This window comes from Amphiura filiformis, chromosome 13, assembly GCF_039555335.1.
Source record: "Amphiura filiformis chromosome 13, Afil_fr2py, whole genome shotgun sequence".
NCBI classification, from domain to species: domain Eukaryota; kingdom Metazoa; phylum Echinodermata; class Ophiuroidea; order Amphilepidida; family Amphiuridae; genus Amphiura; species Amphiura filiformis.
The window spans coordinates 61520044-61535610 of NC_092640.1; the positions used below are offsets into that span (position 1 = coordinate 61520044).

General features: G+C 35.7%; 2 protein-coding genes across 2 annotated transcripts in view; one reads left to right on the forward strand and one right to left on the reverse strand.

Moving 5' to 3' along the window:
• LOC140168619 (uncharacterized) overlaps positions 1 to 15567 on the reverse strand; it is a 367911-nt gene that overhangs the window by 92132 nt on the left and 260212 nt on the right. The gene's annotated exons all lie outside the window — the stretch shown is intronic.
• LOC140168749 (MAP kinase-activating death domain protein-like) overlaps positions 1 to 15567 on the forward strand; it is a 144733-nt gene that overhangs the window by 54499 nt on the left and 74667 nt on the right. The window contains 1 exon segment of the mRNA XM_072192159.1: positions 8176 to 8256. Coding sequence (XP_072048260.1) covers positions 8176 to 8256 — 81 coding nt within the window.

Sequence of the window (15567 nt, forward strand, 5' to 3'; positions counted from 1 at the left end):
TGGGATGTTTTAGCATTTATGTTTTATAATACAATTGAGTGTGCAGTTTCAATTGCTTAATAATCTGATATGAGTGGCTTTTAAATACTGTAAAAGAACTTAATTTCTCTAGCAATTTAATTTCACTAATTTTGCTGGCACCTTCAATCGCTAAATTAAATTACCGCTAACTAGTACATTTATAATGGTTTTTAGCAAGAGGATGCAAATTCATGAATTCAAATTGCCATAAAAAGATGCCAATTCGCCAAATTAAGTTGCCGTGAAATTTAAGTATTTTACAGTATATATTTTTAAATATATAAGCGATGAGAAGTAGTAAATTTTCCATCTTGTGGCAAAAACCTTTTTGTTTTGGAGACATTGTTTCATTTAATATTCTTGACTGCGTAAACTGGACAAGATGTGCTGTTAGCTGAAAAGAGGATGCTAAAATGAAAATCATGAAATACCACTTTAAAGGTCCGGAACCCGATCGACAGCACCTTCCCTCCCGATTTTTCTCATTGTTAATGAGTTTTTGGTATCATTTAATAGATCATATATTTCTCATTACCATCCTGAAATTTGACGCTCCAATAATAAGTCCCACAATCTTTTACTTGAAAATACTCCTGTTTTTTGAGTTAGCTTGAAATTCCCCTGTACAAGGAACTTGCTGCTAATTGTCTCGTTTAACCCGTACGAAACTCGGGGAGCTGATCCAGGTTGCGATGGTTAATTGTGGAATGTCTAGGGTGTGATTTGTTGTTAAATGGTTTATGGAATGATGTGGGGCCATAAACCTGTAAAGTGTGCTGAGGCTTGTGGATCAACGTCTAGGCGTTGTGCCTGTGCGTAGCGTACTATAAATCACTGCGCTTTAAAAAAAAACACATTTGAAGCTTATTTCATGATTGTCAAGTAATAATATTACTCAAACTTGATCTTACGTTATGCATCTCAAAATTTTGACATGTAGGCCTACTGCTCAATTTGAAGATGTAACATCAAAACCTGATGCAAATACAAACCATCATATTTTTATGTCCAATTATCCTTTTAAAATGACATAATTTTATATAATATACTTGTATAGGCAGAGTCAGATGATGTAACTAAGGTAAGCCTCATTTATTTTATTTCAAATTCTTTCTCTTTTTCTCATCACTATTAAAATCCACATGAATGGCTCAAGTTGTTCATTTCATCACAAACCAATATAGCGATGGATCATGGAGGTATATAATTATATACCTCCATGGATGGATGATATATTTCTCTGCACAAAACTGGTAGAATGTGGTATTCGAAATATTTTATTGATTTCCACCCACTCTATAGGAAATATATCGTTTGTTATACCTGACTTGACTCATGATGTGTGTGTAGTAGGAATTATTTGTATTCTGGGATTTCTGTTAGAATATGGTGGTGGATTTGAAACATGCAATCATACAGACATATGTACGTATCAACAAACACACACACACCCCTACCCTTCTTCCCTCGCAGCCATGGTCCTTTGGATTTTACACAGGCAGTCGAGAACATTGAAAATGTGACATTCTAAGTTGAAATCCATACACCCCAATGAAAGACTTGGCCTTAATCTCCCACACAGGGTGTAGATTTCACATGGAAGCACCCATTCAGGTAATCCCACTTGCAATTCACACCCCCTGTGTGGGAGATTATAAGGTAATGTCTACCATAAGGGTGTATGAATTGTAACTGGAATTGATGCCCAATGAAACATTAGAATTGTGACATTTCAGTATTGGGCTATTCCAGTTGAAATCCATATACCCTCTGTGGAAGACATGACCTTAATTTCCCACATAGGAGTGTAGATTTCAAATGGAGTCACCCATTCCATATGAAATTCACACTCCATGTGGCCGATTAAGGTAATGTCTACCATAGGGGTGTATGAATTTTAACTGGAATAGCTATCCCATTGAAACTAGATTTTTACACACAAATCTGATAATGGCCACAAAGTGGACCAGACATAATGGGGGCATAATAGGCTCAATTCTTCCTAAGAGTGTGAAGTGCCCTCTGGAATAGGTCTTGTAACCATGGATGTCCACTGTGTTGGTGTATGAATTTAAGCTCATAAAATGTGGACTTGAAGTCTATGGTTGCAAGTGAAAATAGACGCACACACCCCACTCCTATCCACACACCCACATTAAGCCATTTGAGGATCTTAAACTTAATATCATACAGACAGATAGCCAAACACACCCCTTCATACAACCCCTCCCCACCCACACACCCCCACATAGAGAAATTACAACTGTTTTACTTTCCACTCTTTATAGTTAAAGATTCTTGGTTTTACACAAATTGGGTTGCATTTGGTTTGTGTGAGTGATCTGTATTAAAACAACAAAAACTGGTGGTGGAAATTTCTTTCAAAACTTGATATCTGTTTTGACACAAAAGTTGTTGAAATCATCTGCACTTGTACAGTAATTAATACATAAGTGAGGTTTTCAGTAAGATGTGGATGGGGAGTACTACACAGGCACAAAAAGAAACTGTCAGTTATATTCATCCTTGCTGTTCAATAACTTGATAATTTTGATTATTCTGAAATATACATTTTGTTAATTGGACTTTTCTTTCTCATTTGACACCCTGTTCATGAACATTGAGCAAGAATTGACCAAGATATGCGCCTCCAAACTCTCAAAGCCCAAAATGAAAAGTTGCAATTTTAACGATTCAATTGTGCCTGTTACACTGTGTGCTTTATTGATTGGCCCGTGGTGCTTGTGTGCAATACAACGATGCGTTCCCATTGAAAATCGTTGAAAATGCAACTTTCGATTTTGGGGTTTGAGGCTTTGGAGGCGCATATCTTGGTCAATTCTTGTTCGTTTTTCACGATCAGGGTGTCATATGAGAAAGCAAAGTCCAATTAACAAAATGTATATTTCAGAATAATCCAAAATTATCAAGTTATTGAACAACAGGGATGAATATAACTGACGAGTTTCTTTTTGTGCCTGGTGTATGTGGATATCATGTACATCAAGTGGATTTGGACTCACTTGCATGGGCTCAATATTGCAACCACACTTTGTGGACGATAACCACATAGCACTCCACGTCCAACTAAACCTTGTTATTGTTTCATAGTAATGGTGGCGGCGGTGGTGGTGGGAGTTTTTTTTTAATCACTTAACATTTTCTCATTACACTTGTAACAGTTTTAGTTGTCTACATTGTATCTTGGATATCTTAAAAAGTGTGTCAAATTAGTACTTAAAACTACTTAATCAAAACCATCAACTCTACACTTAATCTGTTTAGAACAGAAAATCACTACAGCTTTCTACTCATCTTTGAAACCTTTTGGATGCATGCTGGAATTGTTCTTGTTCAATTGTGAAAATATAGTATGGTGATGGGATTAATAAAAGAGAGGGTGTGTGGGGTGGGGGTGTTTGTGGGAGAGAGAGGAGTGTGGTGGGTGGGGGTGTATGAGGGTGTGTGTGCATGAGGAACAGACAGATGGACATTCAGAGAAACAGGTAGATACAAAGACAGAAAGAGACAAAATAGAGAGGGAGGAGAGAGAAAGAGACAGGTAAAGTTTGTTCTGCTGATAATTGGCAAAAAAATGAAACTTGCAACATAATGGCATGCACACAGTTGGGCGGAGCACTTGTACTCCAGTTGTGTAATGCATAGCTGGTGCAAGCTTATATGAATATATGCAAGCGATAGTTTGGACTTGATTAACACGTGCAGTAACAAAACTGAATGATTTTTGCCAATTATAAGCCGAACAAACTTTAGTGTGAACAAAATTAGAGAGATGGAGTGAGACATATAGCGAGAGAGAGAGAGTGAGAGAGCGAAAAAGAAAGGAAGGAAGGAAACTGGGCTATTAAGAGCATGTTGAAAAGCTTAACATGGACTTGAAATAACGCAACCTGGTTCAAAAATGTGCACATGATGTTGGTACAGTAGTGTACTTAACCCAAATAGGGGTGTACCAAACATCTATCGGACCAAAAAGTGTCAACATCAAGAAAACCTAAAAAGTAGTGCAAACCTAAAAAGTAGTGCAAGTTGTTTAGTAATTTTAGAAAGGCAGTTAGACATACAGATTGAGTATAAAAAAGAGAGGAAGGAATGAATCTGAGCTTTGGAGTATATGTACGAAGTTTTACATAGACTTGAAATACACCACCTGTTTGAAGATGTTGGTGCAGAAGTATTTTGAGGTATTTAAATTTCACATTTTGGGAGAGAACCCATGTTTCTGTGGCATGGAACTTTCATTAATTTGTACATTCCCTTAAAGGCACTCGTATAAGAAGAACAAATATTTGGGTGCAAGAAAATTTTGCTAATCAATTGCTCTCGCAAAATTCATGAAATTTTCAAGCAGGTGAAGATTTTGTGCTTTGTTTAACCCAAATAGGGATGTGCCAAGCGCCATCTATTGGACAAGAAACTGTCAACATTGAGAAACCGAAAAGTGTGAAAAAGAGAGGAACGGAGAAAACTTGAGCTTAACATGAACTTGAAATAACACAACCTGCTTCGAAATATGTACAAGACGTTGGTGCAGAAGTATATACTTAACCCAAATAGGGGTGTGCCAAGCAAGCATTATCTATTGGGAAAAAAATCCCTTTAAAAAGTAGTGCAAGGATGTTAAGTAATTCCATTGTGAGCTGCAAAAGTTATTTTGGTGCAGTTTGTTGAACTCTTGTAGGCCCATGGGAAATTACGTTAAAATATTGTGACTCTTTCCATCATTAAAAGTGTGATGGGATTTTTAATGTTATAGCATTTCAGCTGGGTATAAGAAAGTACTTTGGTGTTTGAAATTTATACAACTTGTATCAGAGTGATTGGTACCCATTTCTTTTTAGTTTTCTTGGGTTTTTTTTCATTGCTGCTGAATCTAATTAGAAATATTGTCACAATTGCTGAGAATGTCAAGTATAGTAACAAGTGCAGGTCATGACCATAGCATGTTTTGTTTAGAAATTGTGCACTTTTCTAGCGAAAAGACTTCTTTGAAGATTTTGAGCCAGAGGTGGGGGCACTCCCACCAAACATGTTGTCATTCTCAAGCCGAAACTTATGGAAAAGGGTATAGGCTTTTCAGAAAACTCACAGCATGGACCAGTCAGATGGTGTTTACCAATGGCGTGTCCCGGGGGGTGCTTTGGGGGCTGAAGCCCCACGCACTTTGTTAATAATCATGTAAAATCAGCCATTTTTCGGTGATTTTAACCAATAAGCCCCCCCCCCACCCCCCACCCCCCGCATAACTCTGAAAGCTCCTCTGACCTATGGTTTCTATTTCTGATTGGTCAGTGAAAAGGCAGAAAAGATGCATTTCTTCCCAATACTGATTTACTATTCGATAGAAAATGTGACCAAAATGTCCCCATGACCTTTTACGGATGCTGTAGAAGTCATCACTCTACAACAGGTAAGAAAAGACAACAGAGCTTCTTAGAAGTAGATTATTTTGGACTATCGTAAAACCTAACAATAATGAGGAGTATGAGTTAATGAAATGGATGTCTCCTTGACAACGTCAAGACTAATATTTATACAAAAGCTGTTTAATTGTCTCGAGTGTAATTCCGTAATTCATGAGTGACAGGAATCATCAAGATGGTGTACAATGTACTTGAAAGAAAATGTATATGAGGCAATGACAGTTGGTGAACTTATTGCTTTGTCACTAGTTGAACGTTCTGTAGTTCATCAACATCTTTATATGTATTATGAGGGAAAAAAGTTTGTCTCTAAAGAGCTTTTCTTTTTTTCTTACTGTCTTATGCATTTTTTACAGCAAAATCCCATTGTCATTCCACATTGCCTGGCTATTTCAGTTGAAATCCATATGATCCCCTATGGAAGGCATAACTTCAATCTCCCACACAGGGGGTGTAGATTTCAAATGATGTCACCCATTCATGTAACACCATTTGAAATTCACACTCCCTATGTTGGAGATTAAGGCCATGTCTTCCATATATGGGAGAATGGATTTGAACTAGCAGCTAGAATACCCAATACCACTCCTGAACTGCATTCCATAAGTTCAAATGCTTGGAAAATAATTGATAATCGTCAAACAAAAAATAGAAAAAATGTACTTTTATTATACCTATCATTATTATGAATCACAGTGTTCTCATTCTCCATGATTACAGAGCCCCCTAATAAAGCATTACCTTGCACTGAGTGAAGGGACTTCCATGTATAAAGGAAGTTCAACTAAAACAATTAAAAAATCAAATTCTATTCAAAACTTAGTCCAAGTGTGAAATCACTTGTATTTTTAAAATGTATTATTGCCTTTTAGCATGTCCATATACATGACATTGCTGCAGGCAGTGTTTGTGGTGTGTTTCACTACATTTGAAATGAAATGAGGCATGATAATACTAATAATAATAATACCTATATAAATTCATGGTAAATTATCCATGGATGACCTGGCCTGGTTATTGTGATACTATATAGGGGACATTTTATTAGTGGCAATAATAGTTAATTTTTTTTATCATCTCTCGTTCACAATTTTGTACAGTTCTGAACAGTTTAAATGTTTATTTCATTCATAGTCTCAAGCAGATAGGCCTACACATTTAAAGCAGATGAGATAAAGGCTCATTTAGTTATGAAATAAACCATGAATGGAGTGAAAATATAAAACCATGCAACAATTTCACGTATATTATTATATATAGTATATAGTTGTCACACTGACAATTATTTTATGATCATTTCTGCTGCTTCAAGTGTAATCAGTACTGATTTATACTAATTTCAGCACATCACATCAAAGCTCCCATTGGGCACCCCTTTCTTTTTAAAAGGAATTTTTATTTTGTACAATAGGCCTATATCCTATGTGACCTGGATTTGCAAGCTGTTATTAAAAATTATTAAGATTGAAACGTTATGAGAGGTCCCATGTACAGAATTAAATTCTAACAAACTTTATTACAAAAGCTCCAAGATGATATGGAATCTATCATAAATAGGACACTGGCCTACTAAAAATTGTTATTGGGGTTATGAGAAAAGTCTGATTGAGCTTCTGGTGACAGGGTGATGTAAAATATTGTTTGTTTTGTACATATAAATGTTTATTGTAAAATCTGATTTTGTTTGTTTGTTTGTGTGTATCATCACTACCCTGTAGTATTGCAAATGAAATAACTTTTATGAGGACTATTCACATAATTATAGTTCTTTTTGTACAATTCCAAGAAAATGAAAATGTTACAAACTCACATTTTTAGTGATGTTTCACCACTACACTAGTGGTTTCATCAGACTGGCAACCCATCACTTTTGACTGCTACCTGTTGGAGGCGACATTGCAGGAACTGTCGTAGAGGGCGTGATGAATTGGTCAAAGATATTATTGAGTGAATTGTATAAGCCCCTGCATCCATTTAGCGTGTCACCTGGTCAAAGACTTTTATGAGGAGAATGAGTTTTATACGGAAACTTCTTGGTATGTGCCATTTGGTGATCATGGCAATAACAGCGTTTGACCGTTTACGCATGAATCAGGTTTTCTGTATGTGTATGTACTGGAGTGTTATGCAATATGCATGCACACTACAGTGTAGGGCCCCACACAGCTGTACAGATAATGGCGTATTGATGAGTGGGGTTTCTAAATGACTGGAACATTCTAGGTAATGGGGCTACTTGAGGGAAGCCATTATTCTAGCTTTCTATATAGTTGTTGTATGTTGCAGTGGCAGATTCGTCGGATGCCATTATAACCTAAACCCACAGGGTGTATACACATACACACGCAGACGGGTGATTTGTCTGTATGCTGGTGACACAACCGTGTAAACGCACTGATTCAAATCTGCCACTGCGAAATCCAGCATGGCATTACTCTCAACTTCAGACGAGACAGACTACATGTATAGTCACTGTACTGAGGATGGTTGACTAGAACTTTCTATGTCACTGCGAGGGCTTTGATCAAGAGCTACTACAGTTCAGACTGGGAGCTCATTCCCTTGTCCCTCTTGATTACACCACTGACTGCATTGTGTGCTGGAAAACCAACTTAATTTGGTTGATTACAATCTAAGTGGTGTCTTTCCATTTTGTGTATTACATGAAATATCTTATTAACCATTTGACATTTTGTTGTGTACTTTACAGATTCGGTCGTATGGAAGGAACGAGCAAATACCATTACTACCAGAGCCTGAAGGGTCGACACTCAAGACGCATCTTAAACAGGTATGGAATTTGATGAGATGATTAAAAGGAGATGATAACGAAAAAGGAAAACAACATCAATAATCATAAATGTGACCATCCTCCACAACTGAGCCCCATTGTCGCCAATGCCACTATTGAGATATGCTCCATTGAACTTGACAATAAACAATAGGAAACAAAGGATTTATTGACTGTTTTATTGATTATTCACTACTTAAGGGATCTAAAATGAGCGTTTATTGCGTTTCGACAGTATTTTTTGTGGGACATGAGAGGACCTCAGACCTATCGAATTGCATTCTGAATACGAAGCATGTCTTTCTGATATCAAATAATTTTCATTTTTTGAAAATCACAATATAATACAAATTTTATGACAAATTATAAAATTTTGATATTTTTCAAATTTTTGATATATAACAGTACTCGAAGTAAACTTTATAAATCTAATGATTTATACTTAAAGTGTATGTAGGTGGGATGAAAAGCCGACGATCAATTGAAAATTTTGACCTTTCGTATTGAAGATATGGATTTTTTCAATAAGAAAGGTCAAAATTTTCAATTGATCGTCGGCTTTTTATCCCACCTACATACACTTTAAGTATAAATCATCAGATTTATAAAGTTTACTTCAAGTACTGTTAAATATCAAAAATATCAATTTTAATGATTTGCCATAAAATGTGTATTAAATTGCGAATTTCAAAAAATCAAAATTATTTGATATCAGAATGACATTCTTCGTATTCAGAATGCAATTCGATATGTCTGATGTGCTCTAATGTCCCAAAATAAATACTGTCCAAACGCTCATACCCCAGCCCTTAAATGTCAAGTACTATAGACATTATACATGTACATCATTTTAAAGCTAATTTCAAGCAGAATATTTTGGTTGAATATCTCAAAAATGATGATTGCCGACTTCAGGGCTCAGTTGTGCTGGATGGTCACAAATGTGGAACAATCTGATCCAATCAGACCAGAGTTGACAATAATGAAATTGATAGTCCAGCAAAAACAACAAGCAATTAAAAATATAAGAAAATGGACATGTCAAATGTTTTAACAACTTTGTAAGCAAGTATGCTAGGGATTTCAACATTGGTTAGCACTAAACACAACCCGCATGCACACCAAATCTGCTTGTTTTGCTTGAAAAATGTTTTGGGAATACTCAAAAGAAAAGGCATACAGGTGCTGATGAGCAAGTTAGTAATGGTAATAACTCAATTTTCAAAATTACAACTTTGGTTTGAGAGGATTAGATCATGTCACATAGACAAACTAAAGTGAGAAGAAAAGAGAGGGAGAAAGAGACACAAAAGATGAAGATGCTCATCAAGCGAGAGAAAGCAAGGGACAGACAGACACACAGACAGAAGACAAAGTGACAAAGAAAGAATTACTTAAACAGAAAATGTCCGAAGTTAACAATCAGTTGTGTGGGCATCAAATTCAGATACAAAGTCGAAGCTCATAAGAGAGGCTTATAAATTTCACATCCATGGCTCATTTCAAGAATATAGCCATCCCTGTCAAATTATGTTATCATCAAAAATGCGGTACTTGTCTTTAAGCTTTTGAAAGCAATGCATTAAGAGTCGATGTCATCATAACCGAAGACACAGCATTTATTAAATTCTCCACATATTTTTCAATCAAATAGCTGGTGATATTGATTATGAATTAAGGGATCTAAAATGAGCGTTTATTGTGTTTCGACAGTATTTTTTGTGGCACATGAGAGCACCTCAGACCTATCGAATTGTATTCTAAATACGAAGCATGTCTTTCTGATATCAAATAATTTTCATTTTTTGAAAATCTCAATATAATACAAATTTTATGACAAATTATAAAAATTTCAATTTTTGATATATAACAGTCCTCAAGTAAATTATATAAATCCAATGATATATTCTTAAAGTGTATGTAGCAGGGAGGAAAAGCCAGCGGTCAATTGAAAATTTTGACCTTTCATATTGAAGATATGGATTTTTTTCCCAAAAAGACCTAATTTTTTTTTTTGGTGTTTTGGGAAAAAAATCCATATCTTCAATACTGAAAGGTCAAAATTTTCAATTGATCGTCGGCTTTTCAACCCACCTACATACACTTAGAGAATAAACGATAGGAATTTTTATTTTGCCTATCCTCTACCGTGTGATAGACGACAGGCAGGTCCAATATTTTGAGTAGTGGATGCTGGCGCGCTGACGATAAAAATATTGGACCTGCCTGTCGCTCTATCATAGGTAGAGGATAGGCAAAATAAAAATTCCTATCGCTTATTCTCATTCTTAGTCAGTTAAATATTATTTTAATAACTGTAAACAATTTTTTAAAGCAAAAACTAAGTTACCGTCATAAAAACTCCCTCATTATAAAATGAACGAAACTTGTTTACAACTTCACGTATTCTGTTATGCGTACTGCTAGCGCGTTAGCGTGTATTCCGCACTAGTCTCACGCATCCAGCGCGATACATACGCCAAGCACTCTACACGCCGCGTGTTACGCGCATTATCAAGACGCATGATGACGTAATGCGTCTACGGCCTGATAGACGGCACCGAAATCATGAGATTGTCCAATCAGAAATGTGTCTACGAACTAGACCACTCCCACTGACTAAGAATTTAGTATAAATCATCAGATTTATTAACTTCAAGTACTGTTAAATATCAAAAATATCAATTTTTAATGATTTGCCATAAAATGTGTATTCAATTGCAATTTCAAAATTCAAAATTATTTGATATCAGAATGACATTCTTCAGTATTCAGAATGCAATTCGATATGTCTGATATGCTCTAATGTCCCAAAATAAATACTGTCCAAACGTTCATACCCCAGCCCTTAAGATGATGAAATTGCTTGATTTTCTTGGTCTAAATTGGATTTTACAAAATGTCTGAAAATTGTTGCAATAATAGTAACACTTGAACAAGGTGAAGATTATAGTATCAATGATCTGCTAACTAAACTAGAAGAAGTTTGGACATTATTGTAGAAATCTGAAAATTTACCTCAAAATTTAGATTGTTGCGCCATAGCCCAAGATTTGGGGAGGGGTGGATTCACATTTTCGTACATGCAAGTATTTCATGCTTACCGTACTGTCTAATAACCAAATCAGATGGATGAAATAAACCACAAGTACTCTAGTGGTTTTGATATGTAAAAATACATTGAAATTACAATTGCCTATTCAAAAAAAAACTCCCTTCATTGCTATCATTTCTACCCCAGTAATCACCCCCTGGGTATACACCCACCCACTTACTAACACATAGTGTCATCCTACTCATGTGTCTTCCCTACATTAATAATGAAAATTGGGCTATCCCATTTAAAATCCACACTACCCCTGTGGACGATTTTGGAAATATCTTCCATGGGGGAGTATGAATTTCATATAGAATGAACCGTCACATTTGGTAGTTCCATTTGAATTTCATACACCCTCTTTAGAATAATTCAACCTGAATCCACCATAGAGGGAGGGCAAGTTTCAAAATAAGCTTGGCTAATGTGGAAATTCCATTTGAAATTCATACTCTCCCTGTGGAAAATATTTCCAAAATCTTCCACAGGGGGAGTGTGGGTTCTAAATGGATTAGCCCTATGGTTTGTCCTATTTGGTAAAAGCTCTCACTAACTATATGTGAGTACTTGGAATAAACCACAATTGCTCTTGTGGTTTTACAATGTAAAATGTAGTCATGTTAGAATTGCATAATTATTTAAAAGGCTACCCATAGGCCATCACTGCTGTCATTGGGCTATTCCGGTTGAAATCCATACACCCCCGTGGAAGACAACCTTAATCTTCCTCACAGAGGGTGTAAATTTCAAATGGAGTCACCAATTCAGCTCAGGTAACCCCATTTGAAATTCACACTTCTGTGTGGGAATTAAGGTCATGTCATCCATAGGGTGTCTGGATTTCAAGTGGAATAGCCCATATGTCGACCCCTTAAGCACCCCATCCACCCACACTCCCACGCACTAGTGGTGATATTGCGAAACTAGTGAACAATACAGCACGTACGAAGTATATAGAGCATACGTCAGATCTCTCACTTGTAAAAAAGTTACATCAATATATTGAAGTGTGTAGACACATGCTGTTTGGAACTCCTACATGACAGCATATGTTAGAAATGGAGTGTGATTTGTGAATAGTGAGCGTATAGAATAGAATTTCATTTTATTATAATTTTGTTTTCAAAATTGGAACTATTTTTTATTTCATTTTATTTTCTTGTATTTCAAGAATTTTTATGTTTAATATTATGTACATCAGCAATGGTTTCATAAATTTGTGTTTGCTTCCTCCATGTAGACTGTCGCACTAAATTTAAGAATATTACGTGGAAAGAGTTAGCCCTTTCCACACAGGTGTCGACTGCAGGTGACAAGTGTCAATTTTTGATAAATTAAAAAAATTCAGAATTTTAAATTTTCATGACCATATTTGGAATCAGCATGTAAAATGCATTAAAATGAGTACAAACAAGCCTAGTATTGGTTTAGTGGTTCTTAAGATAGCTCTTGATAATTTGAGAAAATATCCCAAAACTTTTATGTCAGGTCTATAATATGGCTAGCATGCAGAGCATTAAGAGTATGGTAAGCAGGAAAATTAGTAGTACAGTGGGAATAACATCTTTGTCCTTGCACTAGCAGGATAATGTAATGATAGGCGTAATTCTAAATTCTTATGATGAAAATGCAGTATGATTTTGGAATGGAGAATAAAATATAAATTAATGATAAAAATGTTTTGATGTAGACTGTATAAAATAAATCATAGCCATATATGCCCTCACTGAATGTAAAAAGTAATTGAATAAAATATAAAATGTCAAAATACTGATAAGGATGTTTTGATTGAAATATAGCAAAGTGATTTATGAATGTGAATTCAGGTAAATCAGGATTGTATAGCTTATACCCTTCACCTTTTGATTTCAAAAAGCCTTTTCTTAAGATGGCTGAATCAAATGATTGTATCCCTGAGCTTTTAATAGAGATAATAGAAGCAATGAGCTGTGGATAATACCAGAATTGGAATGACTAAAAAAAGATATCTTACCCTTCCCAGAATCCTTTGCAACATGATACCTCACTACATCAAATGACACTAGGCAGTATATACCGTAACCACTCGGGTATAAGCCCATCCTCCTAGATGGCAGATTTCACTTCAAAATGGGGGTGGGCTTATAACCGGGAAGGGCTAGTGCTTGAATCTAAAACTAAGAACAATCACCCCCACCCCCCATTTGTACATGTATATGCTCCGCAGCCGACTGATGATGATGATGATGATATGCCCAATAAGTGTGGAATGTTAATTTTCAACCAATATTTTTAAATATTTGTTCTTAAATATGAGAGCAAAGCATTGATTTGATTTAAGAATTTGGCCAAAATTTAGTACTGGGCTTATACCTGAGTGCACCCTTGTTGCCAGAATGTTTTGAAAAATAGCGGGTGGGCTTATAGCCGAAGGTGGGCTTATACCCAGGTGGTTACGGTAATTAATGTTTTGGTTCTAGTCCAGAGGATTTTCATGAATTGATGACGGAGGGAGGGTGGTTTTGTTTTCTTTATCTTCAACATAAAATTAGCATTGTTAGTAGTTTTCTGTCTTTTCCAGCAGTGCTTGATGAAAAGAGGCCTGTTTTCTTTTTTGACCACCATTCAATTGTGAATAGAACCACAAAAGACCTGGAAGTGATCCTTGTTCTCTGATAAACTTATTCATATGTATAAAGTTTTCTTAAAGCATTCCAAAGTCTTATATTTGTTGAAAAATCTTTAAAAAAAAGATATAACCAATTCCAGAAATTGAGGTGGGAGGGGTCGAGAACCAAAATATTAATTCTTTTTTTGGCCTTACCTTACTTTGTACAGGTTCCCTTTGTTTTCATGTTGAGAATAGACTGGCTAAACGTGGGTTGATAGTCAAGAATAACTTCCATTTTGCAAGATTTGGATGTACTGGAGGTACCTTTTGTCACTATCGACCCATGTTGCACTAGACAGCAAATTGAAGTGGAAGAAATGCATTGTGGGAAGTGTAAGATGTCTTCTCTGATGGTTTGTCACATTGAAAATACAATGAGTCGGAGTTCTTGATTTAAATATGTTTAAAAATGTAGCCTTCAACTTTTTGGTTGAATGGTGTCCAAAGAATCCTTCAAAGTAAGGCCAAAAATAAATTGTTGTGTTGCCCTCAACCGTCCTACCCTAAATCCTGAAAAATCAGGGTCGCAATTTTTTTTTTTTTTTTTTTTTTTTTGAATGATGATTTTTACAGATTTGTTCAAAAACTCAATGTTTTTCACTTAAATTAATATTTTATTGTAAGACTAGTCTTTAATTGTTGTCTAACAGGTATCCAGAAGTCAAAATTGACAAATGTCCCCTAATTGAACAAGCATTATTTAATATTTGAGGGGATTTTTAAAAACTGAAGGTTTAAAAAAAAATAGATAACATTTTTTTTCCATTTTTCCACTTGAGGGCAACACAACAATTTTTTTTTTTTTTTAATTGAGATGAAATACATACCTTTTTGGTACTTTAGTTTCAGTTGAAAAGGAGTCAAAGTGAATTGTTGATAATGTATTCACATAATATACCCAATACAAAGCATAATGTGATGTGTGTGGGTGGGTTTAGCCCACTCATTTCAAGAGGATAATTCGGTGGATTTGTCTCCAAAAATGCATTTTTATTTATTTATTGACCAATTGGTCCAATTTGATAAATCCAGTGAACAATTATTATTGATTTTTCAAAATTGATTCATCAGTTGATCAACCCTAATAGTCCATCCGCTTTTTGGCAAAGGAAAGGAAAAGAAAAGAAGGAAGGAAGAATGAATGAAGATGAAGAGAAAAGTTGTTTTCTCCGCACCGGTTTTGAACCACGGACCATTCAGGTGTTGAGCAGCAGCCCGGGGGCAGCAAGCCAAGAGTGTGATTGTTGTCCGCCCAACAATTTTATCATGTGATTGCGGATGATTATGCAATCGCATCACATCGTCACTTTATAGTAGTTTTTTGGCCCCACACAAGTGTGGGGCTTATTTGTAGTATGTGGTACTGTTAGGGTTAAGCAAGCAGGGTCAGAAATTCACAATCAAGTGCAAGAATCTGTTTGGATTCTCACAGTGGAATTTGGCAAGAATCCATGGATTCTCGCCATATAACTTTGTATGATAAACTGAAATATTTAGGAGAATCCATTTAGATTCTTGCAATTTTGTTGACGAGAATCTTTACGAGAATGGATTCTTGGATTCT